Here is a 26,494-nt window from a genome sequence, read left to right on the forward strand (position 1 = left end):
TCAACTCTGAAAACAATGTAGTTCTTTAACAAAAATGATGTTATTTTCGTTTGTGTCGGTTAAAACATCAGAATAACTTAAACACAGATCAACCTGTCATCGTTTCATGCTGAAAAATTAAACTACTTTTCCAAATGTCCACAAGGAGACATAGAGGATACCAGCTGAATCACATCCAGGTCACATCTGTTGGAATCTTATCAATGATTGATAATGACAGCTGTCAATCACAGGATCAACCCACCTACCTACCTAAAACCACCTGTTATTGGTCTTAGTGCAGGATGTAGAGGTCTGGTGTCTTCTGAGACTGAGTGATGTGTAGTGATGATGAAACCTGCACTGCAGCTTTAACTGTCATTTAATGATGAACTAGAAGCACTCGGAGAGCGCAGACCTCCGCTAAGGCAGATCAGTGCCCCGGATTTGGATGAAAATTTCCAGTAATGTTGATACTGGCACATGGAACAAATGATTAAATTTTGGTGGTGATCAGGGTTGGGGGGTGGGGGGGCATGGCTGCCCACTGATCTGCCTTGGCGGAGGTCTGTGCTGTCTTTTCTAGAAATGCACTTATAGAGCGCAGACCTCCGCCAAGGCAGATCAGCGGGCCCCCGTGCCCCCCCCACCTCCCACCCCCACCCCCAATCACCAACAAAATTTAATAATTTGTTCCTTGTGCCAGTATCAACATTTCTTGAAATTTTCATCAAAATCCACCCATAACTTTTTGAGTTATCTTGCACACAAACAAACAGACAGACAAACCGATGCCGACAACAACATAACCTCCTTGGCGGAGGTAATAAAGGATGTGGACTCATCCCTGTTGGCAGAGCAGTCTTAAACTGTCCTAAACTGTCCTAAACCACCTTAAACCATCCTAAACTGTCTTAAACTGTGCTAAACTGTTGCAAACTGTCCTAAACTGTCCCAAACTGTCTTAAACCGTCCCAAAGTGTCCTAAACTGTCCCAAACCGTCTAAAACAGTCCAAAACTGTCCAAAACTGTCCTAAACTGTTCTAAACTGTCTTCAACCATCCTAAACTGTCCCAAATGGTCTTAAACTTTTGTAAACTGTCCTGAACTGTCCCAAACTGTCTTAAACCACCCTTAACTGTCCCAAACGGTCTTAAACTGCCCCAAACTGTCCTAAACTGTCTTAAACCATCCTAAACCGTCCCAAATGGTCTTAAACTGTTGTAAACTGTCCTAAACTGTCCCAAACTGTTCCAAACTGTCCTCAGCTGTCCTTTGGTTTCACACTGTCAGAACAGATTTGAGACTCGGAGGAGGAGGAGGAGGTGGCCCCAGCCCGGACAGGGGGTGGTCCTAAGTCCTGCTCCACCCTCCCTGCTGCTGCCTGTTTCTGGTTGGATGGAGGAGGCAAAAAACGGCAGAGCTGAGCCTCAGTGTGTTCAGGTGTCCATTGGCCGTCCAGTGTCCAGGATCCAGGATGTTCCAGGATCTGCTGTGTCCTCTCCTCAGGACCAGTGACCCATAAACTGGACTTTACTGGTTTCTGCTCATCCCACTCAGCCAGATGAACACACTCAGAGCAGAACTCACAGCCAAGGTAAGACTCAGCTTCTGTGGGTTTGAAGTCCTGTGAAGCCCATGTGGACCACAGGACTCATCAGGGTTTCAACTGAACGATGCTGTCGTTCCACTGTAAACAACTAATTATTTCTGATCTGTTTTAGTTCTATTGTCCTGGAGGACGTCCACTGTTACAACTTAAACCACAGTCTGATTGATACTGATGATATTGAACTGATTCAAGTTGAGCTGTAGATGCAGGCCATTCTACACTGCAAAAAAGGGTGTCTAAAAACAAGATAAAAGCAATAAATCTGAGGACAAAGGTACGCAAAACAAGTGAAATATCTGTCCATGCAGCAAGATAATTTCACTGGACAAGATTTCTTGAATTCAGATTGTTAAATCTAGAAATAAGCATGTCTACAGATGTACGAACACAAAAAATAAGAAAAATGAATTGCCCGTATGGGATAATAAAGTTTTCTGAATCTGAATCGAAAATTAACTCTTAAAACAAAATAAATTATCTAACATTTCTAAATCTAAGTTGTTGTTTGTTTGTTTTTTATTTTGGTAAGAACCAAATTAGCTGCAGTGTATTTTCAACTGGTGTCCATGTCTTATGTTTGTGGATGTATTAAAGTACATTTGAACCCATCGATGTGTGACGTCCCCTCTGGAGGGGAGATCTGCATCCAAAACAAACCTAATCCAAGGTTTAAACCCAACCTGCTCATTAATGATGTCGACATTGGAAAGATTCAGTCAAAACCACACCAAGTTTTCTGTTTCAGCTGAACGTGGAGCTGAAACGGCCTCAGACTTCATCTGTTGGAACCTGTGGATGTAATGACGTTCCCCCAGTCTCTGATGTGGATGTAGATGTTTGTTGTGGTGGTTTTTCCACAGGTTAAGGTCTGGTCTGAGTCCAATTTAACAGGTCCAGTCCATAGGAAATGTCCACATTTACATCCATCTGGGATTTGATGCTTTTTCAGATCAGTTTGGACTTAAGTCAGAGATTCAGATATATCAATTGCAGTTACACTTAAATGTGAAAGTTGATTAAATTTAAACCATCACATCAGGTCCAGTAGTAGGTTCAAGGTTTTGTTAATTTCACTCAGAATTAAATAAATTATCTCAAACTATTGTGGTTGTAAAAGACAAATCTTAGTTATTTACTGACTCATTTTTATACAATTCCAGATATTTTTTCACCTGCTGACAAGGTATGCAAGATAAAAAAAAAAAAAAATAACACACTGAGTAAGATTCTGCTGAAAGTTACTGCCCTATAATTTAGATTAGATTGTCTTTGTGTAAAACTTATTAGATACATATTTATATGTGAAAGTACTCAGATATTATAACTGCACAAGGCCATTGGATCTTGAAAAAGTAGGTCATGGTGACTTATATTCAATAGGCTTCTGCTCCATGTAAGATGCATCCACAGTATAAATGCGGTGCAGATATCTCACTCCATTCTACAGATAATGTGATTATGTCATTGAATAGACAGACAGACAGACAGACAGACAGACAGACAGACAGACCAGCAACAAAACAATTACAATACCCCTCAGGCCAGAAGTTGGCAGAGGGGCGAAAACTGCTCTGAGTACAAGTGGAATGTTCATGTAATGTTCATTTATGTCCACTAGAGGGAGACATGGAGTCAGTTTTCAATCAATCAATCTTTATTTAGCACTTTCCATACATTAAGGCTGTAGCACAAAGTGCTTTACATATAAGCTTAAAAATCAGTACCACCCCCCCACACACACACACACATATGCAAACCCACAAGCTCACACATACTTAAAAAGACTAACTGAGCGTGGGAGGACCAGAAAGAAAAAGTAAAAGTAAAAGAGGAGGCGCTGTCTCAGGGAGCCATCTGCACCAGGAGACAGCCGCTGACCCCGGCAACCAGAAACCAGCGACACAGCGCCGCATCCCAACCAGTGGGAGAGGGCCAACTGGGACCCCCACCCACCAGAAAGGAGCAGACCCCAGTGAAAGAAGGGGCCAAAGCCACCAGAGTCCACAGCCGTCCCCCGGTACAGAGGGCTCCCTCTGATGAAACACTGGAGAATATAGATAAGAAACATTAAAAAGATATAAAAGAAATTGATTAAAAGAAGCTAAATGTAAGACATATATAAATATAATAAAAATATTAAACATTAAAATGATAAAACGGAAACACTGGTTAAAAGAATCTTAAGATATATATATTAAATATAACTATAAAACCTTAGAGTGGATAAAACAGAGGTATTAGTTAAAAGCCAAACTAAAAAGGTGGGTCTTGAGCCTGGTTTTAAAAATTTCTACATTCTCTGCAGCCCTGAGGTTCCCTGGCAGGCTGTTCCATAGGCGAGGAGCATAATGCTGAAAAGCTGCCTCGCCATGAGTTTTTGTGTTAGCTTTTGGAACTGTTAAAAGGCCAGGCCAGTTTTCATCCCAGAAAAAGCTTCTTCATGTTTCAGTCTGTGGCTGATGAAACACATTGAAGTGAATGTTGATTGTGCTGTCTGTTATGTTTCGTTTGACTTGAAGTTAAGCGGTTTAATAATGTGACCACTGTATTCATTCGCTTCTTTAGACTTATTCATGTCAGGACTTTGTGGTTTTACTGCAGTGAAGGATTTCTATGGACTGGACTGACCCACATAGATGAACAGTTTAGTGACGTGTGGAAGCTGACCAATGGACATATTCGTAGTTTGTACAGTTCCTCCTGGCATCAGACAGGAATACACGTTAGCTGCTTGTGTTTCTCCGAGGCTTTGGGCCAGTGTTTGTGTGTACTTTTATTCCAGACTTGTGGTCATAATGTGACTGGACTGGAGGAGGTGCGCTGTTGTTGTGGAACTATACATATGAAAAAGGGAAACAGAACAGGACTGTGTGGAGGGGCTGACCTGCAGGCCTGTGGTCTGGATCACATGACCTGTGGTCCAGATCACATGACATATGGGCCTGTTTCAGTCACAGTCATTGTCATTGTCTCAAAGTCCTGGGAATAAGAAAGAAATAACAGACGCCTGTGGTTATTTTAAAACAAGTCCACCAGGATTTATACAGACACTGTCCACAGTCCAGGTCCACAGAGCCAGAACCAGGATGGAACCAATAAGATGTGGATTTAGATCTGGGTTGGGATCAGGATCTGGGTCTGAGTTTGGGTCTAGATCTGGGTCTGGATTTGAGTGTGGGTCTGGATCTAGATCTAGGTCAGGATCTGGGTCTGGATTTGGGATGGATGAATGGATGGATGGATGGACAAACGGATATGATGATATTGATGTCTCTTCTGAAACACCTGTCAGCTGTAGACGACTGGTCCAAAGCAGTAAAGTTCTGCTCCAGAAACCCACCGTTAACGAGTTGAAAGTCGTTATCATTGAGACTCCTCGTCTACCAAAGGGTCAGTGTTTCATGTGGTAGTAAAACGCTTCCTTTTCTCCTTGGGGGAAACATGTCATAAAAGGAAGAAGAAGACTGAGGATAAACTTGAATTTGACTCTTTTCTACAGGTATTTTCTAAGGGTGTTTTCTACGGGGTTTTTCTGCAGCGGTTTTATGTGGGTGTTTTCAGCAGGTGCTGTCTGTGGGTGTTTTCTGCAGTTGTTTTCTACTGGTGTTTTCTACGTGTGTTATCTACGGGTTGTGATCAAACTGAGCACGTCTGAGTTCCACCAGTGACATCAGTTCCAAGAAGAAGAAGAAGAAGGTGGACAGACGACCTGCTCCTCATTATCGACTAATGAAAACAGAATTAGATTAGATTCCATTCCATTCCTTCTCCTTCCACTGGACCTTCAGTGAATATTAAAGCCGTTACAGTGTTGGATTTCATCACAGATGCAGCTGAGCTTTAATGTTCTGGTCTGATCGCTGACGTACCTTGATCCAATTCTGCTACTGCACAGGGAGGTGTCATTATCACAGGCTTTGATCCAGGGTCATTCCATCCTGTCCAACGGTTGTAAATTCATCTGGTTGTGTTGATCTTATTGGAGCTGCTCTGACCTGGAGGGCGCCTCTGCTCCTCACAGCTGCTTTGAGTTTGAGAATGTCATGTTAATGTACATAATCCCTCCAGAAACCAGTGTCACAATACGGCCTCTGTGAAACATCAAGAACCACAACTTCATACACACAACACACGGCAGCGGCAGGAGAATGCTGTGTAAACCTACAGAGCCTGAACACACCATGCAGAAAACACAGAGACCCTGTTGTTTCATGAACACATCCACAGTTTAACCACAGGATCAAAACGTTTCACAGTAAAAGTTAAACAGAGGAGGAGGAGGAGGAGGACTATATGTTGAGATGACCTTAGATCATATGGACCATTAGCTCCAGGTTCACAGTTCAGCCACAGGAAAGATGCTGGTTCATGCTAACCCTAACCCACATCCCAGTGAGACGTGGCTATTCAGGGCTCCTGGCTGTTCCAAAGTCGAGGCTTAAATCAAAAGGTGACCGGGCATTTTGCATCAGGGCCCCTCGACTTTGGAACGGCCTGCCCGAGGAGATAAGGCTTGCGGAATCAGTAACATCTTTTAAATCACTTCTTAAAACACATTTTTGTAGACTTGCTTTTATGTGATGTCTGTCCCCTTTTTAACCTTAATTTTTAATTTTAATTTTTAAATTGGATCCTGTTTGATAATTAACTTGTTCATACATCTCTGTAATTGTGTTGCTTCTGTTTTAGTATTTTTACTTGCTTCGTGTATCCTGCTGTTGTGCCCTCTGTCAAAGCACTTTGTAAACTTTGTTTTTAAAGGTGCTATACAAATAAAGTTATTATTATTATTATTACTATTATTATTATTATTATTATTATTATTATTGATAAGGGTCATAACACAAGTGCAGTAGTTGCTTTTGTTATTGTTTTGATTGACAGACGTGGAACAGCAGGAAATACTGAGTTAAACATTGTAATTGTGAATGTTTCTTTAAATTATTGAATGTGCAGAAGCTGCTTCATTCTTTTCATTGCATTTATGTGTGTGTTGGACTGAGCTCAGTGACCTCATAACATAAAACCCAAAGCAAAACTAGATGTAGTTTAACGTCACTGCATTTAAAGCTGCAGGGTTTGACTGTTTTAGTATCGTAAATCCCATAATTCCCTCTGATCATGTTGTAAATGAAATGACTGAGGATAGACTTGAATTTGAGTCTTTTATACTGGTGTTTTCTATGTGTGATGTCTTCGGGTGTTGTCTACAGGTCTTTTCTGTGGGTGTTGTCCAAGAGTGTTTTCTGTGGGTGTTTTCCATGGATGTTGCCTGTGGGTGTTTCCTAGGGGTGTTGTCTACGGGTGTTTTCTGCGGGTGTTTTTTACGTGTGTTTTCCACAGGTGTTTTCTACAGGTGTTGCCTACGGGTGTTGCCAACAGTTGTTTTCTACGGGTGCTTCCTACGGATGTTGCCTATGGTTGTTTTCTACGGGTGTTTTCTACAGGTGCTTTCTACAGGTGTTTCCTAGGGGTGTTTTCTAGAGGTGTTGTCTATGGGTGTTTTCTATGGGTGTTTTCTTCAGGTGTTTTCTACGGGTGTTGTCTAGATACGTTTTAACCATATAACAGGACCAACTAGAAGGACTCAGAGAGCGCAGACCTCCACCAAGGCAGATCAGTGGCCCCCCCCACCCCCGATCACCACCAAAATTTAATCATGTGTTTATGTTTACACATTTGGCAGACGCTTTTTTCCAAAGCGACTTACAGGGGAAAACCAATTAAATCACTCAATCAATCAAATTTTATTTATATAGCGCCAGATCACAAAAAAAGTTATCTCTTGACATTTTATATATAGAGTTGGTCAAAACCAGACTCTAAGTCAATTTACAGAAACCCAACAGAATCCTCCAGGAGCAAACACTTGTGACTGGTGACAGTGGCGAGGAAAAACTTCCCTTTAACAGGCAGAAACCTCGAGCAGACCCAGACTCCTGGAGGATGGCCGTCTGCCTTGACCAATCATTTGTTCCCTATGCCAGTATCAACATTTCCTGAAATTAGCATCCAAATCCGTCCATAACTTTTTGAGTTATCTTGCACACAGACAGACAGACAGACAGACAGACAGACAGACAGACAGACAGACAAACAGACAGACAAACAGACAGACAAACCAACACTGGCAAAATAACCTTGGCGGAGGTAATAAACATTAGAACTCTTATTCCTGCTACTATCAGGGTCCTGAACCGTGAACAGTGAATAGTGTGTCATTTGGGGTTTTGCATCTTTTTCAGTGTGGTTTTCAGTGTGTAATTCTGGATGTACAATAATTGTTCCCCTAGGAGATACTAAAGTAGCTTGAACTTTGAACACCATGGTCCAGGTTTGGTCAAAAACAACTAAAATAAGAAAGAAACACATGAAGAAACAGGAGCTGAAGCCTGGTCTGCAGTGGGTCAGACCACAGAAAACCCACCAAAACAGACTCAGTAGGAACTGAGAAAAGCCCCATTTGACAAGTTCCAGATACAACAGTGGACCAGAGCCGTGTTCAGAGGTTACTGTGTCTTTAGAATCTTTATGGAGCTTCAGAGTAAAGAAGAAAATAAACTCAGAGCCTCCTGTGGGATTTGAGCTGCACATCAACTCCATGTTTCATCTGCTGGTGCTTTTCTTATGTCCACCATAAAATGACTCATTATACTTCAGATAAAAGAAACACCAAAAAAAACCAAAAAAAAAACCAAAAACACATCTATGCATGTTATCATGACTATTGACAGTTTGGTGGTTAAATGTGTGTGAAATAGAATTGAACCAACAGCATATCAGACGGTTTTGTGTGGTAGGACTTTAAACCACAGTTACAACAGTCAGACACTAAACTCCTGTACAACAGTAATAACAATGCTGTGGTCTCATTAAACTCTGACTGTTGTTGATCTCAGAAGAAGCCTCTGTGGTTACCAGTGGTGCAATACTTCAGGAACATGTTGTTTCCAGGGAAAATGATTTTTTTTCTGGCTTTGGTTTTGATTTTTAGCAAAAACAGACCAAAGCTAACGAGTGAATTATTTTCTGTCTCTGCGGTTGACGTTGAATATGGACTGGTGAGACATCTTCATAAAGGCCAGGGTCCAAACCTCTTAACCCTTGGACACTGACACCTCCTCTGATTTTACTCCAGACATTCTTCCACAGAACTGAAAAAGGCTGTTGACACCTTTGGCTCTGGGTACAACATATGACGTGGATAAAATGTCTGATCAGAGGGTTTTAAACCTGGAAAACATTTCACAGTGAGTCTGAGTTCAGTCCACAGATGGGCTTCAGATCAGGATCAGGATCAGGATTCAATCTTATGTCCCACTGGGGACATTTGTTTTGGACAACAGGACTACACAGCTGCATTCCCATTCAGACACATACAGTAACAAAACACATTCAGTGATAATATTTTGGAGTCAGTATAATCACAATTATGTATTCGACCTAATCTATGTATTGGACCGGGTAAAAATAAATAGAATAAATACAATTAATTTAACAAATTAACTTAAAAGATGAGAGTAATTCCATTCCTTAAAAATATTCCTTCATTTTCAGTGGCAGTGATAAAAAAAAAATCAAGTAGTTATAAGATCAAATACATGATAGAAATAAATAAAAAAATAAAATCAAGAGTAGAAACATTAATAATAAGAACATGGGTAGTTTAAAAGCCAGTCCTTAGGCAAGTTTGAATAAAAGAAAAGGGCTCAGGGTCCATTAATCGAAGTAATAACTCATATTCTGCATAAAGGATATGGGATGGATCTTTAATGATCCTGTGAGCCTGATGAACAGCTTCCTGTTCATATATTGATTGGAGGGACTGGTAGTCTTTGTTTCCTATTAGTTTCTCTGCAGTTTTTACCGGTTTCTCAATCCTAGACCTGGACTGACCGGTGAGTGAACCCAACCAAGCTGCCATCCCAAATCTGATCAAGGTTCCAAGCACTGCATTGTGTAAAGTATGATCTGAGAGCTAACACCAAACAGTCTGATTCTATGGAGAAAATGGAGTCTTTGAGCACGTTTAGCACACAGGAAGTCCATATGTTCTTCCCATATGGACTTCAGATCAGCTTCAAATGGGCTTCAGATGGGCTTCGTATCAGCTTCAGATGGGCTTCAGATCAGTTAACATAACCCTAACCCTAAACTCGAACAGAAAACACAGATCGGTTTATTTAGTCAACACTGACGAGAACAGTCGACCTATAAACCACCTCCACTCATGTTGGTTTGTACATACAGGCTGGTTTAGGTCAGACGGCTCCAAGTTGTCAGAGCTTCACCTTTCCACGTTTCTCTTTGAGATTGGCTGAAACATTCCGCTTCACTTGACCCTCAGTAAAGTTCACTCTGATTGGATCCATCAGAACATCTGAACTGGTCTGTCTGGGCCACAGAACTGGGCTGAGGTTTGGTGTCACTACTACCTTTAACCTTTTTAACTGCACAGCTGTATGTTTTCTGTTGATCAGTTGTTCAGTTCAGGTCCAGTGTTTCCTGTTTGATCCTGTGTTCAGTGTTGAACTGATGATTTATATGATGGAGGAATAACTGGTTTCACACATAAATACAATCATTGCTTCATTGGTATTAAAAACAGTAAAAAAATCAGTAGATACTAATTTACCAAACCATGTGTTTCATCGGTGTTTACGTTTCTTTTTCCCAGGTTCCCGATTCTTCTGTTTTTGGACAGCTCATGGACTTAAACAAGTCCAGGGTTCATGTCCTGTTTATTTGATTATCATCCATTTGTCATCTCTTAACTCAGCTGTTTTTAAGTCTAACCCAAACCCTAACTGCCGCATTGTTTAGTCGTCTGTTTGACGTCCCACAGGTCAAACTCTGACACCAACCAAGATGTATTATGGGTTCCTGAGATGTGACATCCTGGGAGATAGAATGTCCATGACTGATGGACACTGGAGTTTAATTAAGGTCCATTTTTCAGTTCGACTGTTTTCTTTCACGGCTGGTTGACGTCTCTGCTCTCACACTTCCTGGAGCATCATGTCTAGTACCTCAATGGGACCAGTTTAAAGGATGAAACCATTCATCTAAACCTCTGAGCAGAACATGCACATTAACAGAGGATCATCTGTACTTTGACATGTTTGACATTACATCAAACTCACTCATCATTAACCCCAGAGCTTGTTATGTGTTTGTTCAGTTTGATGTTATTTTTAGTCACTGGATGAAACCCCCTCTGAGGGTTCAGGAAAAAGTGATGAGCTAAAAACAGAAGCCACACAGGAAGCAGTCGTTTCCTGACAGAATCAGAACAAGCATGGCTATCACGCTACACATCTGAAAACATGCATGAAGATGATCCTTATTGCAACAGTTTCTGTGTAACAGGTTGGTTTAGTGTTAAATGATCTTAACTTAACCTGTTCCAGGTTGGTTATGTTCATGGTAATGAATCAAAATGTCAAATAATGATGACAAAAAAACATAACAAAACAACTTATATTCACTGATAGTGTGAGGGTCTGAGTTAAGGCTGGTTTATGCTTGCTACGTGAATGTGACGTGCGGAAAATAGATGCGGGGAGTCGGCACAAGAGTACGTGTGGTGCTTTTATACTCTGGGCAGCTCTGCACGGCATCTATTCCCAAACTGCAGGAGGCAGTGTGCCACAAACGCACGTCTATCACAGTAAAAAACCAGAGAAGAAGAAAATTGCCAATTGTGTCTGTTTCCCTTTGTTTAATAAAATTCCAGAGCCAGCTCAACTCTCTCAGAGTCCGTGGGACGTTTGGGCTCCCCCCTGGGTCTCCATTTCTCCCTTTGGCGGTCTTTTTTGCCTTCACATATCTGTCCCGAATGTTTTTCCAGGTTTTTTTTGCCCATTCTTCCTCTTTGCTGACTGTAGCTGCAATTTCCCTCCATGAATTGTTCACCACACAGCTGTCGCGATGGTCCCGGTGTGACGAATCATAGAAGTGCCTGTACTTCTGTACTTCTACCACCGGGAGCTCCTGAATATCGGCCATGTTGTTTGCGCATCTCTTATAAATTTTCTGAGGTGCGCGAAGCGGAAAGTTTCTGCCTAAGATGAGCCGCGTGAAGGGGCGTGGGTGTGAAAATGATGTCAATTGGCCACGTGAAGCTGCATGGAGCACGCTGAAGCGATAAGCATAAAACAGCCTTTAAGCTGAACCCACTGCTTTAGTATGTAGTGTAATACTATTGATGGCCACTAGAGGCTGCTCCATAAAGCCCTGGTTCCCATAGAGTCTACACGTATACTGAACTGAACTAAAAAATACTGAGGTCATGTTTCTGACAGCTCAAAGCCTATTTAGATTAATAAACAAGTGGTGCCAGACACAACAAACCCCACCCCTTACACATATTGTAGCTTATTTTGGCATCAGTGTCGTTATGTCTGTTTGTGTGCTGATGTTAGCATATGAATTGCCTCTATATTTGTCCCAAATTTGAAGTCATTTGAAGCAAAATTGAGGTTTTTAAAAGACATTTGAAATTTCACCCATTATAAGTAAATGGAGGAAAAAAAAGTAAAAAAAATAAAAATAAAAAATGTGAACTTTGACCTACTTTTCCCAAAATGTAATGACATCTATTCTGGGTCCCTGGCAATCTATAAACCAAATTTGATACGAATTCAACCAATAGTTTTGCTGCTAAAGTGTTAACAAACAAAGAAACAAAGAAATGAACTGAACCAAAAACAATACCGGAGGTGGGGTAATAAAATAAAAACCAACAATTTCTCCTCACCATGAGAACATGTAAACTAGTTTTCTGATATAAAGGGTAAAGTGTAAACCATAACAGTACCAGTGATACATTTCTATAGTCCAATATGGCACGAAGACCACTTCAACAATCAATGCAAGACATTTTATAGTTACTGTGGTCAATATTTCCTCCCGTTGAGAGCAGAAGAACAGTTCACAACCTTTTGTTTTTGCAGTGGGTTAAATGACGTGTTAGAGGAGCAACATCAAAATATGAACAGGACGATGTCATCTGTGTTAAAATGGCAGTTATGTTCTGATTCATGTAAACGGTGAATAAAACTGGACCAAGGACAGAACTCTGGGGAACTGTTTTGTAATGCTCCACCCCTTTATCCCAATATGGTCACTTCTGGCTCCAAAGGCAAAAAACAACATCTGAAATACCATTTGGTGTTGTGTCACATCTGTCCACTTTAGGTACAGTCTATGGGACAGCCATGGCTCAGGTGGTACAGCGGGTCGTTGATGGTTCGAATCCCGCTCTATCCTAGTCAGTCCGTTCTGTCCGTGGGCAAGACACTTCACCCTCCTTGCCTCCAGTGCCACTCACAATGGTGTATGAATGCGTATGAATGTTTGGTGGCGGTCGGTAGGCGTGAATTGTCAGTCTGCCCCAGGGCAACTGTGGCTACAGATGTAGTTTACCACCACCAGAGTGTGAATGTGAGAGTGAATGAATAATGGATCAATAATGTGAAGCGCTTTGGGTGTCTAGAAAAGCGCTATATAAAATCCAATCCATTATTATTATTTTCCTTTAGAGCTGCTGGTTCACCATTTGGCATATCAATACAATTAAAAAAACAAAACAAATATAAAACAATGATATTTTAATTATAAAAAATAATTCACATAAGACTGGCAGAGTTTATAAACAGGTGATGCAAGAGACAAAATACCCAAGACCATAAAACTAGACACTGTTAAAGTCAGTGGTATGTTCCTGTTGTTCAGTATTTGTCCATTAGTTGGTGATGATGTTATTATCGTTAACTTGTGATGTGGTCGTTCTGATGTTCTTGCAAAGTTCTGTTAATTCCACCTTGTTTTTATTCAAGAGACAGTAATAATGTAGATATTATAGGCCCGGTCGCCTGAATACTGCAGCTACAGATAATGGAATAGGACTCCAGTCCTATTTTGTGGGTTACATAGATGCATTGGGTGTTTATGAACTAGAGGTCATCTAAGCTCTGATCTGACTGAAGCTCTAAAGCCTTGGTCTGGCTGAGTGGATCTTATTTGACAGTAAGCCTACTTACTTTCTAAGCCTACTTAAGACTACTTGTTCTTTACTCACTTCAGAAACATTTAGTGGCAGTAAAGTTGAACGTTGGGTCAGAGGTCCCACCTATGAACTCTCCCAGATTCAGAGACTTCCAGAGAACAAGAAGAAGCTTCCTGAAGTCCTAAACATGTTCTGGAGCTCCAGAACCAGCCGACTCTGGTGACAAAAAAGACAATTCACCTCCATGTGCTTGTTTCTTGAGGGCCATTCAGACAGTAAATCTGAGTAAAACACAGAGCTGACATAAAGTCTCTGGTTTGGTCCTCATCTACTGATACCTGTACATCTGGTTACAATCCAATGCTCTTCACTCTTAGACTGCCCTGAATGTTCTCTGAGGGACATTTTGGTGAATGATCAGAGATGAACCTCATAAATTACCATCAACACCTGAAACTTCAGCCTCCTTCATTCACCACCAGGAAACAGGCACCGACGACTCCCAAACACATTTCAATTCATAAGGGACTAAATATCTCAAGACTAAACATGGAAGGGAATTTGCACAAAAAAATGACATACATGACTGATGTGTAGTAACATAATGTGTCATCTCAGAGGTCAAAGGCAGAACTAGTCCTGTGAGAATAACGATCATCATCACTATGTCTCTCACCAACATTCAAAGAGTTTTATTTTGTTGATCACTAGATGCACAGGACATACAGAGAATCTACATACTGTTCTCTCTCTCTCTCTCTCTCAACCTCTGTGCAACCTAGTTTAAGATAGAATGACTGTTGATAACATTGTGGTTTACCCCCCACAGGGGAGTTGAACGTCCGTTTGTGACTCTTCAGTCTGATATTGAAGGTGTGGTTGTTGACGACCTTCTAAAACTCTGCTTCCTGTCCTCCAGGCTCAGCATCTGTGCTTGTTAGTGGTCCTGTCCCTGGCGTCGGGAGGTGTCCCCGGTCCATGTCGACACTCGGTAATGCAGGATCATCTACAGAGCCTCGGTCGCCTGGTAAGACTAACCAATAAGAATCAGCCACACTGATGGAGAACCAACCACAATGATAGAACCAATGAGAACCAACCACACTGACAGAGCCAATGAGAACCAACCACAATGATAGAACCAATGAGAACCAACCACACTGACAGAGCCAATGAGAACCAACCACAATGATAGAACCAATGAGAACCAACCACACTGACAGAACCAACCACACTGACAGAGCCAATGAGAACCAACCACAATGATAGAACCAATGAGAACCAACCACACTGACAGAACCAACCACACTGACAGAACCAATGAGAACCAACCACACTGACAGAACCAATGAGGAGTCAGGAGTGGATACTTTGTCTGGAGGTTATGACTCACTATGTTTACAGGCACATTCATGTTCTGTTTTTTTCTACTTCCTAAAAAGTCAATATTCAGTGTAAACTCATATTGGTTTTTACATGGATTCATTGTCCGTTTAGCAGTGCTCTGTTCGGGTGGTGAGCGTTCCATGGTGGGAACTCAGTCTCCATTTGTGGTTCTATCAAACACCTCCTGGGAACATGTGTTGGTGTCAGTATGATGTTAAACAGTGAGTGGGTTTGTAGTTTTGACCAGTGATGTGGTCTTTATCCATCTCTACCAGAGGATCTTTTTCTTTACAGTGGACCTTTAGAACACGCCTAAAGAACCCTCTTAAAAACAGAATAATATCACAGGACTGTTCAGAGAAAGGCCTAATTGTGAATATCTAAATGAATGTTAACACTCAGGTTATTGTCCGAATAACAGTGGAATATTATCGTCCATGTAATCGTATTTCATTCATTCAGTGTTCGTGTCGAAGCCTCTTGGTAGAAGGTACATCTGGAGACGTCTGACCTTTGGCCTGTGACTCTTTATGGCTCTAAACCTAATCCAGCGTCTGTCAGCTGGTTTCAGGTTAACGTCCATAAATCCAGATGCTGCAGTGGTGTCGCTTTGCAAAAATGATGGAAACAGGCGTCAGAACCTGTCAGTGGTGATGGGAGTCTGGCTCTGTGTAGAGTTGGATCATCGTTTAGTGTCACATGTATCCTCATATTTTATCCTAACTTAACAAATATGAACAGTCTGTGTGATGATGAAACCTTTTGCATTCAGTGTTTTTTTTGGGGGGGTTTTATGAGAAGCCTCATAAAACACTGCCTGTTTTGTTGATTTGTTCTGTTACAAAAGCATTCTTACTTTTGTTCAATATATTTAATAGACACAGAACTGTGAGATGGATAGATGTGATGAATCTGTCTGTGATGGAACCTGCTCGTGTAATTTATTTATAGTGAAGTCAAAGCCCTGTAACTCTGTTATTCTGTTACTCTGTTATTCTGTTATTCTATTACTCTGTTATTCTGTTACCACAAACTGATTACACTTTATGTATTCATCATATTTTAAACTGTCTTAATGGTATTTTATTGGGTTTTACGGGTATTCTAATTGTATTCTACTTGCACTGTTTTATTCGTTTTTCGCGATGTAAAGTTGCTACTTTACAGTGTCCCATGTACTCCATGTGTCTCCCCCTACCTCCCCCCTCTTCCCCTCTCCCCCAGTCTCTCTATATCTCTATCGCTCTCTCTTTTCTCCTCCTTTATTCTCGCTCTTTAACCCCAACTGGTTAAGGCAGACGGCCATCCTTCGGGAGTCTGGGTCTGCTCCAGGTTTCTGCTGTTAAAGGGAAGCTTTTCCTCGCCACTGGCACCAATCACAAGTGTTTGCTCCTGGAGGATTCTGTTGGGTTTCTGTAAACTTCATTTGATTTGATAAAGCACTTTGTGACCCTGTCTGTGAAAAGTGCTCTATAAATAAAATTTACTTACTTACTTACTTACTTACTCTGTTATTCTGTTACTGTATTACTCTGTTATTCTCTTACTCTGTTATTCTCTTACTCTATTTTTCTGTTATTGTTACTCTATTACTCTGTCATTCTGTTACTCTGTTATTCTATTACTCTATTAATCTGTTATTCTTTTACTCTATTACTCTGTTATTCTATTACTCTGTTAGTCTGTTACTTTATTACTCTGTTATTCTGTTACTCTGCTTTTCTGTTATTCCCAGGATCTTTATTCTGTTATTCTGTTACTCTGTTATTCTGTTACTCTGCTTCTCTATTACTCAGTTATTCTGTTACTCTGTTATTTTATTACTCTGTCACTCTGTTATTCTGTTACTCTGCTTTTCTTTTATTCCCAGGATTTTTATTCTGTTATTCTGTTACTGTTACTCTATAACTCTGTTATTCTGTTAATCTGTTATTCTGTTACTCTATTACTCTGTTACTCTGATATTCTATTACTCTGTTATTCTGTTACTCTATTACTCAGTTATTCTGTTACTCTATAACTCTGTTATTCTGTTACTCTGTTATTCTTTTACTCTATTTTTCTGTTACTCTGTTATTCTGTTTATCTGTTATTCTATTACTCTATTAATCTGTTACTCTATTACTCTATTACTCTGTCACTCTGTTATTCTATTACTCTGTTAGTCTGTTACTTTATTACTCTGTTATTCTGTTACTCTGCTTTTCTGTTATTCCCAGGATCTTTATTCTGTTATTCTGCTACTGTTACTCTGTTATTCTGTTACTCTATTACTCAGTTATTCTGTTACTCTATTACTCTGTTATTCTGTTACTCTGTTATTCTGTTACTCTGGTTTTCTTTTATTCCCAGGATTTTTATTCTGTTATTCTGTTACTGTTACTCTGTAACTGTTATTCTGTTAATCTGTTACTCTGTTATTCTGTTACTCTATTACTCAGTTATTCTGTTACTCTATAACTCTGTTATACTATTACTCTGTTATTCTGTTACTCTATTACTCAGTTATTCTGTTACTCTATAACTCTGTTATACTATTACTCTGTTATTCTGTTACTCTATTACTCAGTTATTCTGTTACTCTATAATTCTGTTATTCTGTTACTCTGATAGTCTGTTACTCTATTACTCTGTTATTATGTTAATCTGCTTTTCTGTTATTCCCAGGATCTTTATTCTGTTATTCTGTTACTGTTACTCTATTATTCTGTTACTCTATAACTCTGTTTATTCTGTTAATCTGTTACTCTGTTATTCTGTTACTCTATTACTCAGTTATTCTGTTACTCTATAACTCTGTTACTCTGTTATTCTATTACTCTGTTATTCTGTTACTCTATTACTCAGTTATTCTGTTATTCTGTTACTCTGTTATTCTATTACTCTATTACTCTGTTATTATGTTAATCTGCTTTTCTGTTATTCCCAGGATCTTTATTCTGTTATTCTGTTACTGTTACTCTATTATTCTGTTACTCTATAACTCTGTTACTCTACTACTCTGTTATTCTGTTACTCTGTTATTTAGGGGGCTGACATTATCTCAGTACAGACTAGGATAAGAAATAAAACTCTTTAATTCCTTTTTCTTTGTTCCTCACAAATGTATCTATAGAGTCATGTGATCCTGCCTTCACTGTTACCTTCCACTTCTCTCATTCTATATTTTCAAGGTATTTTTATTTCTTTTGTATAATTATGATAATTTTCTTTCCTTGTCTGGTCTGACAGCGAACTTCCCAGAATTAACCCAATGTTTGTAATTTGTTTTGTTCTCCAAATGCATCTCATTTGAGCAGTGTTGTAATAATCTCAGAGGACTTTAAAGACATTGAAACCAAATGTCGGCTTAAATTTTTTTCTCCTGGTGGTTTTCATCCAGTTTTGATTAATTTGTCTGATTTTGTTCATCTTATTTTCATTTAATTTCATATTAGATTTCCGTGCTGATTCAGAAATTATTAATGTTAAAGTGATCTTAAGGAGAACAAAGTGAATCTGTTCTTTTTTTAAACTAACTCTGACAACTTAATATTCCGCAGGTTTTTTCATTCAACACCATTAATATGACGCGTTTGCCTACACCAGACTTAATAATAGTGGAAATATGTGCAGATGTGAATGTCCTTAAACCTGCACATCTGAAACAGTGTCGATGGCCTTGAAATGGGCCACAGACCACATGTAGATGACAGCTGATATGTTGTCTCTTATGTTTTTCATGAACCCTCTAAAAGTGAAGGTGAATGTTGGGCTGCAGTTTCAGATTTTGTCCAACTGAACGTGTCCTGATCTGTCCAATTATAAATTACAATAATGTCAGGACTGTGACCACTGCAGCAGTAGAAGAACCACAGTCCACATCTGGTTCACATTCACATTTCACTTCATTTAACAGCTGGAGTTGGACTGATCATATTTGTCTTGCATAGTAGTGTGATTTTCTCCAGATATTACCATTCACATTCAGACCAGACCTGTGTGATTCAGTTCAGTGAATATTAAAGGACTGGTATTTTGCTTTTTTTAAATGGAATTGTGCATTTTAAAACTTTTCCCTGTGGTCTACGTAAACTGTAAATGCTATGCTTGGGTCTGAATTCTTCATTAATTCAACTCCACAGGTCCATTTTCAACCCTATTTCTGAGTAATGACACCAGAAAGGTCGTTTTGAGCGCTGGCCCTTTAAATGCAAATGAGTCACTTCATGCCCCACCCCCTCCAGGTTGTTGGCTGTGCTGTTCTGTCCCATTCAACCAACAATTGAAAATTTTAGGTAATCGGCTCATAGTTTGGACATATTTTCAGTATGGACTACAACCGCTGCTGCTGACAAACAATTACGTCATACTCGGGGAAATGTTTGTCAAAAGTCTTGACCTTATATGTGCAAATGTCGTGATGTAACTTGTTATAGATGCAACAAAATAAGCAGGAATTAAAACAAGTTGTAGAAATCCACTCTATTTTTGCCAAAATGAATATAAAGATAGCTTTGCAGCACCTGGAGGGTTCAAATTCAAACGTTATGAACTGTTAGGGTCCAAATACACAAATAAATGAACCAAAGACTAATAAAAGTGGGTTTAGCAAAATATGAGCCCTTTAACACAAACCCCTCCAATAAATCATGAAGGCTGATCCAACTGTTCCAACCTGGCGTTAACGTCCATCCAGATCAATCAAAAAAACCCAAAAAAAAACACTGTCGCCTTCAGCAGCAGTGAATTCAACTGTGACTGAGTCGATAGAGAGGGTGATGCATTCAGGGACACATGTAAATTCCAGAGGGGAAGTCAGGATGGATGATGAAGCAACATCTGAACTGAAGATTAACTCACGGGTGTTTCCTCCACAGATCGACAACCAGTTGGACCACAGCTGTTTCATCCAGTATCCATTCACTGAACACCTGAACCTGGTGAGAAGTTCCTCCAATCTTTGTCTTAGTGTCTGAAGTCACGCTTTCATAGATGGTGAAAGTTTCCATCTGTGTGGGTTCAGCTGAATGGACTCTGGTCTACTGTGACATGTAGATTCAACATTAGAACCATACTGCAAAAAAGGGTGTCTAAAAACGAGATAAAAACACTAAATCTGAGGAAAAAGGTAGCTAAACAAGTGAAACATCTGCCCATGCAGAAACATAATTTCACTTGACAACATTTCTTTAATTAAGATTGCTACCCCACCCCCTGAAGGGCAGGCAAGAGGTAGTGTTTTTAGTTTGTTTGTTTTTTAACACTCTAGCAGCAAAACTATTAGTTGAATTCATACTAAATGGGGTTTCTAAATTGCCAGTGACCCAGAATAGATGTGATTACATTTTAGGAAAAGTTCAAATTTTTTATGAATTTTTTTTACATCTTTTTTTTCCCACCCATTTACTACTAATGGGTGAAATTTCACATGTGTATAAAACATCAATTTTATTTCAATTTACTACAAACTTGGCACATATATAGAGGTAGTTGATATGCTGACATCACCACACACAGACATGATGACATCAGCTGGATCAATGCCAAAATAAGCTACAATACGTGTGAGGGGCGGGGTTTGTTGTGCCTGACACCACTTGTTAAATTTAGAAATAAGCATTTCTACAGATGCACAAACACTTAAAATAAGAAAATAACTCTTAAATAAGATAAATTATCTAACACTTCTAAATCTACATTTTTTTAAAACTTGGTGAGAACCAAATAATTTGCTGTGCACTGAGGAGAATGCCCACCGTGTGAATATGATCTACTGACATTCGCTGATGATCCTGATTCTGTGTTCAAGTCAAATAAATTCAGACAATCCCAGAAGTGTCTGGTCACTGCTTAAAAACTGATCAGTGACTGAAAAGTCAATGGATAAACCTGCAAGACGTCAGAAGCTGTTTTCAGACTGGCCAGCCTGCCCCACTACACTGGGAACTGAAGTGCTTGTCCATGAACGGCCCACATTCATACCATTATGAAAGTCCATGACATCAACAACAGTGGGCGTTGCCCCCCCCCAAAAAAAAACAACAACAAAAAACGGCCATTCAAAAGGGAATGTGTTCACGGCAGAGAAAACAACAACAGTGCTATGGATGGCATCATCGACTACCTGCGAGCATTTGTACTCTGAATACAGATCATTATTTATCTGCACTAGGCCATGCTCCAGCATCTGTGGGGAAGAAGGCAGTGACACCCAATCCACAGATGGAACCTCATGTCGTCATGGCTCGCTTAGAAAAAACAAGTTTTAATTTGTGCCCATCAGGAACCAAATTTTCAGCTCCCGAACGCTTTGATACCTTTGGTGTGAACACGTCAGCTGGTTCAAGATTAGGTGTGGGAACCGGCACCGGAACGGTTCTGTCGGTCTGAAAACAGCTGGAGTGGACAGGGTCTGATCTGTCATGATAAGTGATTTATCCATTAAAGAGATAAATACAGATCAAATATTAAAACCAGCCTCTGTTAAACAGTAAAAACACAATTAATGACATTCAACCAAAAACGGAATTCAAACAGAAAGTGTCCACCTTTGTCCAGGTGCTAAGAGCCAATCTGTATCTGATGAAACCAATTCAAGGTTTGAGTCAAACCAGGGAAACAGTAAAAGTGCATTGACTGTATGTTGACCACGTAAAAGAGTAAAGGTCATTGAATATGACCCAAGAGTCATTGATTTAAAGATCTTTAAACACTGAATGGGGTCAAAGAGAACTTAAAAATAGAGAAATGTTAAATGGATTTATTTGAACCAGTCAATAATTAAACCAAACAACTGGAACAAAGAAGGAAAAAAAAAAGATTTAAATAGTGTCTGAAAGAAGCATGAAGTGCATGAACTTATGTCTAGCATCTTGTTTCTAATAAAATAACTCAGATGAAAACCTTTAAAGTTCATTTTATTCACCAATCCGTCTTCACAGCATGGGATTCAACGACAAAACAAATGGAATTGAGTCGGATTCTGAGTTCTGAGGGGGTGTGGCTGGAAGGCAGTGGGTGTGGCTGAAGACTGGAGAATGACCGAATGGGGAGGGGCAGAGAAGTGGAACAGGAATAACATACATGGCAGGAATAATAAGCCAAATACAGTAGGGGGTACGTTTATACATCTGTAGGTTTATACAGTGGTTGGTTTGGGGATCAGAGTTTGGTCATTCTAATACAGTAATATTTAGTATAATAATATACAGTGTACAACACTTAACCTGGGCTATTTTTCTGCACTAAATCCAACGTAAATGTAGATATTTTAGGAACACTGCATGAGTTTATCTGTGATGAAATGACGTTCCCTGCTTTTCCTCTGAATGTTGTTGGTGTTTTACAGAGTACAGTATGTTATGTCAAAGCAGCGCTCCCACAAGCCCTGGAGCTCCTCAGCAAACATTTCCATTATGTCAGGAGTTCAGACAACAGGAGATACGTCAGTGCCCTGCAGAAGCTCATCTACCATCTCTACACTCAAGGATGTGTTGCAGAAATCGATGAGGAGGTGGAGGTAAGGATCAGTACTGTACAAACATCTACACTCCAGAACGTGGTATTAATGATGTACTGGCCAGACGTGGGCCGCATGCCGCCAGTAGAGGACCGACTCTAAAGGTCATTACTTCACACACCTCTGAACTCCATTATTGTCAATGGCTGAACTTTACACTGTGATGCCAATAACCCCGCCCCCAAATGAGGAGGTTGGACCTACTCTTATTTTTCACTGTGTTAACACCTTCAGATACAGGAGAAACACTGTGGTTCATAAACAGACCTGGTTTAAGATGGATTAAAAACTCCACAGAAAAACCTGCAGATTCATGTTACAACCCAAAGGTGAAACATAGTTACACAGGACACCAGAGGCAAAGGGTATAATTCAAAAGAATTTCTTTTGTTATATTTGCTTTGTTTTCGTTTCGTTCTTTGTCGATTCACTTCTTTTGTTGAAAACAAGCTGATTTTAATTGAGCAGAATCAAAACCCCTTTTAAACCCCATGCCCAAAGTAACAAAAGAAAAGACCAGAGTGGACCGGCAAAATAAACATAAGGATGGTGCCAACCCTATACAGGGTCGCAGAAGCTGCCAGCGCACCGCTACCCTATCAAAAAAAATCAAACCACAAAATAAGCCGTAACGAAAGAAAAGCGAAAACAGGACGTCCAGATCCTCCTGGCCAAACAAAAAGAGGAAAGCTAACAAAAGGCTAACAAAAGCCCCGCTGGCGGGTAGCAACTTGTGAGAAGTGGAGTGGAGTGGGTGCGCGCCTCGACGTGAGCGCCCTGGACGCCGGCATCGCTGGAGGGGGAGGAGAGAGCAGGAGGTGACTGATTGGTATGCTCAACTATGAAACCTCAAACGTCCACAGACAGTGCACGCAGAGTTCATGCCCCTCACAGTACACACACAGTATGCCCAACTCTGTGGGAGCCTTAACCCTCTAACCCTAACCCCAACCCCAGTCACCTTTGCTTGTTTTGGTCGATTCTCTTTTTCACCCCCACACCTGTTTCCTACCAGTGGTTGCATTTGATCGTTGTTGATTCAAAGCAGGTAGGTCTTCAGCTTCTTCCTGTTCTGTTCCTTCTGTTGCAGGACAGTCCTGTGAGGTTTTCAAAGGCTGTAGAGAGTTCTCCAAAAGACGCCCTGAAGAAGGTCCAAGGTGTGTTCCAGATGTACATGAACCTTATGAGGGACAGTAAAGGTCCAGTGGACTGGGACTGTCGAGCAGAGTTCACTGTGGAAGAGGACTACCAAACCACCACCACAGGTAGAATAACCTGAACCCAAACCCTAGCCCTACTAAAACCGCCATAGCAGATAGAATTACCTGAACCCAAGCCCTAAACCCAAACCCTACTAAACCAGCATCGTAGGTCAAATAACCCTAACTGTAACCCTAATCCACAGCACTAACTAACCCAAATGAAAAGGATTTATTAACCCAAACCAATAGGACTAACTAACTACCCCTAACCCATAGGGTTAACTAACCCTAACCCATAGGACTAATTAACCCTAACCCAAAGGGCTAACAAACCCTAACAAACAGGGCTAACTAACCCTAACTAACCCTAGTATGTGTCACCACTAAATCCACTGACTGCTCCTGTTTTTCTTGCAGCTGATTCAGGTTCAGGTCACAAACCCTGTTTGCCTTAGTTTTCACTCGTGGAGGTGAGTGTTTAATACTGTTGAATATTCATCATGGATTTAGTGGTCTTTATTTTATCTTCATTCATTCACAAGAGCCAACATATGAATATAGACCAGGGAAGGTTCAGGAGACTAAAGCTGGATCAGGAAGCCATATTTCACTCACTTACACTGGCTCAGAAAAAAAATAAAATCACTAAGTTCTGTTTTATTCTTGGGGTTGTTTCCAGAAGTCAAACAGGAAAAGGATGTTCTGTAAAAATGCCAGGAACTTTAAAGAAGAACATTTATAGGAACCAGAGTTAGAACATGTGCTGGTCGAAGGTCACAGTAACAAGGTGGAGTTCAGTGAAGACCAGTGGATAAAACACTGTGCTAGAACAGGTTCAGCCGCTGTTATCCATGGTTATAAAGTCAAGTATTTTTACTGTCTTTAATCCAGACCGTCCAATGTGGCCCCAGGTTCTGAGGTTCTGCAGTTTTGAGGACGTCCCGTTAATCTCCACAGAGAACCTGCTTTTTCTGAGCCCGACAGCAGCGTTGTCCACTCTGACAACTCTAGTCCATTTACCGTTTATATCAGAATATTTATTTTTTCTATAAATATATATTATTTTTATTGAAATAAATGTTTTAGCCATAATTAAAGCCTTAATAAGATTGTTTAGGACAGACCTGTGTCATTCTATCTTCATAACTATGTTCTTTTGTGTTTCTCTGTGTGAGAACATTCTATTTGTTTTCTAAATGTTTGAAGATTCTCCTCAACTAAAACCTGGACTCAGTTAAAACCAGGTCTCCAATAAACCCAGGCCTTTGTCCAAATCCAGCAGGGAGAGGATTTGTTTTCAGTGTTTCACAAAGTACGTGAACTGACCCAAGTTCATGTTTGTGACGTTGTTGACATCATGTGCATCTCAAAAAAGACCAGAACAGAAAACCAAGAAGAACATGGAAGATGATGGAGCCCCAAAACCAGTGATTCAATGAACGGATGAATGAATGAATGAATGAATGAATGAATGAATGGATGGATGAGCAGATGAACAGATGAATGGATGGATCAACGGATGAATGAACAGATGAATGGAGGGATGGATGGGAGAGTGAATGGATGGATGAATAGATGAATGGATGAACGGCTGAATGGATAAATGGATGGATGAACAGATGGATGAGAGAATGAATGAATGAACAAATGAATGAATGAACGTATGAATGGATGGATGAACAAATTAATGAATGGATGAACAGTTGAATGAATGGATGAACAGATGGATGGATGGATGGATTCATGTAAAGTCAGGTCTGTGGGTGTTTCCTGTGATGTTTCATTCATTACATGGGTCAAAGGTTCATCTTTTGCTTTTCGCAGTAAAACTGAATGTACATGCTCGTTCACTGGTTCAATCAGATACTTCCACTGTCGGAGTCTGAGGCTAAGGACAGGTTTCAGGAGGTCGCAGTGACCTTTGACGCAGTTTTTTCAGTTCATCCCTGAATCCATGTGAATGTTTTTGTCAAATTCTAGAAATCCCCTTGAACTGTTTGTGAGATAAGTTGTTAAATGTAATGGAGACAAAGATGTGGATGCATATGAAAAGTATCTCAATAAACATAAATAAACAGTTGTTGAAATACACCTGGTTATTCTGTTTATTTTATGGAAATGGACATTTATCAAGGAATGACTCAAGGAACTGAAGGAACATCTGTAACTTATATACAATTACACAAATCAGTTCAATCCATTCAAGTATTGATTCTGCTTGTAGAATGTGGCTGTATCCAATGTAGTTTTATTGGTTATTAATTACTTTATTAATAACTTTTTTTGGGTTTTCTTTGTAACAGCAGCCTTGCACAACTTCCTATAACTGGTCCAAAAGTCCAAACTATCCCACAAGTGTTTTACAGTGTTTTTGGAACAAACTCATGATCCAGAGGAAGACAACCTCTGTAGGATGTTTCATACCTGAATATTTGATTTGGATCAAACTGGAAGGTTTGGAAGTCCAAACAAAATGAGGTGGACAACTGAATGACTTAAAAAAAAAAAAAGTCTGGAAAAAAAGACAAGAATGAGTAAACAGAAGGCTCAGATAAGAAATACAATATGTCATCAGCATAAAACCAGCATCAAAACCCATGTGCCTGTAGGAAACTCAGCCAATGAGAGTTTAGTTAAAGAGAATGACACTGGTCCAAGAATGGACCCTTGAGGAACACCATACTCAGTATGATGGACATGAAGGTACAGTATTCAGAAAACAACAGAGTCAGTGTTAGAAACAGATGACGGAACACCATGCATTGGAGGTGATTTTTAGGAGTCAGTAGTGACTTTTCCATTG

General features: G+C 40.1%; 1 protein-coding gene across 1 annotated transcript; it reads left to right on the plus strand.

Moving 5' to 3' along the window:
* The first annotated feature begins 1,426 nt into the window (after positions 1-1,426).
* LOC115419854 (macrophage colony-stimulating factor 1-like) lies at positions 1,427-25,135 on the plus strand. Its single transcript, XM_030134906.1, has 7 exons — positions 1,427-1,577; positions 14,522-14,629; positions 19,848-19,910; positions 22,319-22,489; positions 23,580-23,754; positions 24,109-24,161; positions 24,583-25,135. Exons 1-6 carry the CDS (start codon positions 1,545-1,547, stop codon positions 24,144-24,146), a joined length of 588 nt encoding a protein of 195 aa, XP_029990766.1. The 5' UTR covers positions 1,427-1,544; the 3' UTR covers positions 24,147-24,161; positions 24,583-25,135.
* Positions 25,136-26,494: the final 1,359 nt, after the last annotated feature.

Source organism: Sphaeramia orbicularis, chromosome 5 (assembly GCF_902148855.1).
Source record: "Sphaeramia orbicularis chromosome 5, fSphaOr1.1, whole genome shotgun sequence".
Classification (NCBI taxonomy): Eukaryota; Metazoa; Chordata; class Actinopteri; order Kurtiformes; family Apogonidae; genus Sphaeramia; species Sphaeramia orbicularis.

Excerpts from the sequence above, each read along its gene's own strand:
- LOC115419854 (XM_030134906.1), top strand. The coding sequence starts at position 1,545 with ATGAACACACTCAGAGCAGAACTCACAGCCAAG. Across the intron at positions 14,630-19,847 it reads TACAGAGCCTCGGTCGCCTG|ATCGACAACCAGTTGGACCA; the intron begins GTAAGACTAACC and ends TTTCCTCCACAG. Across the intron at positions 22,490-23,579 it reads AAATCGATGAGGAGGTGGAG|GACAGTCCTGTGAGGTTTTC; the intron begins GTAAGGATCAGT and ends CTTCTGTTGCAG.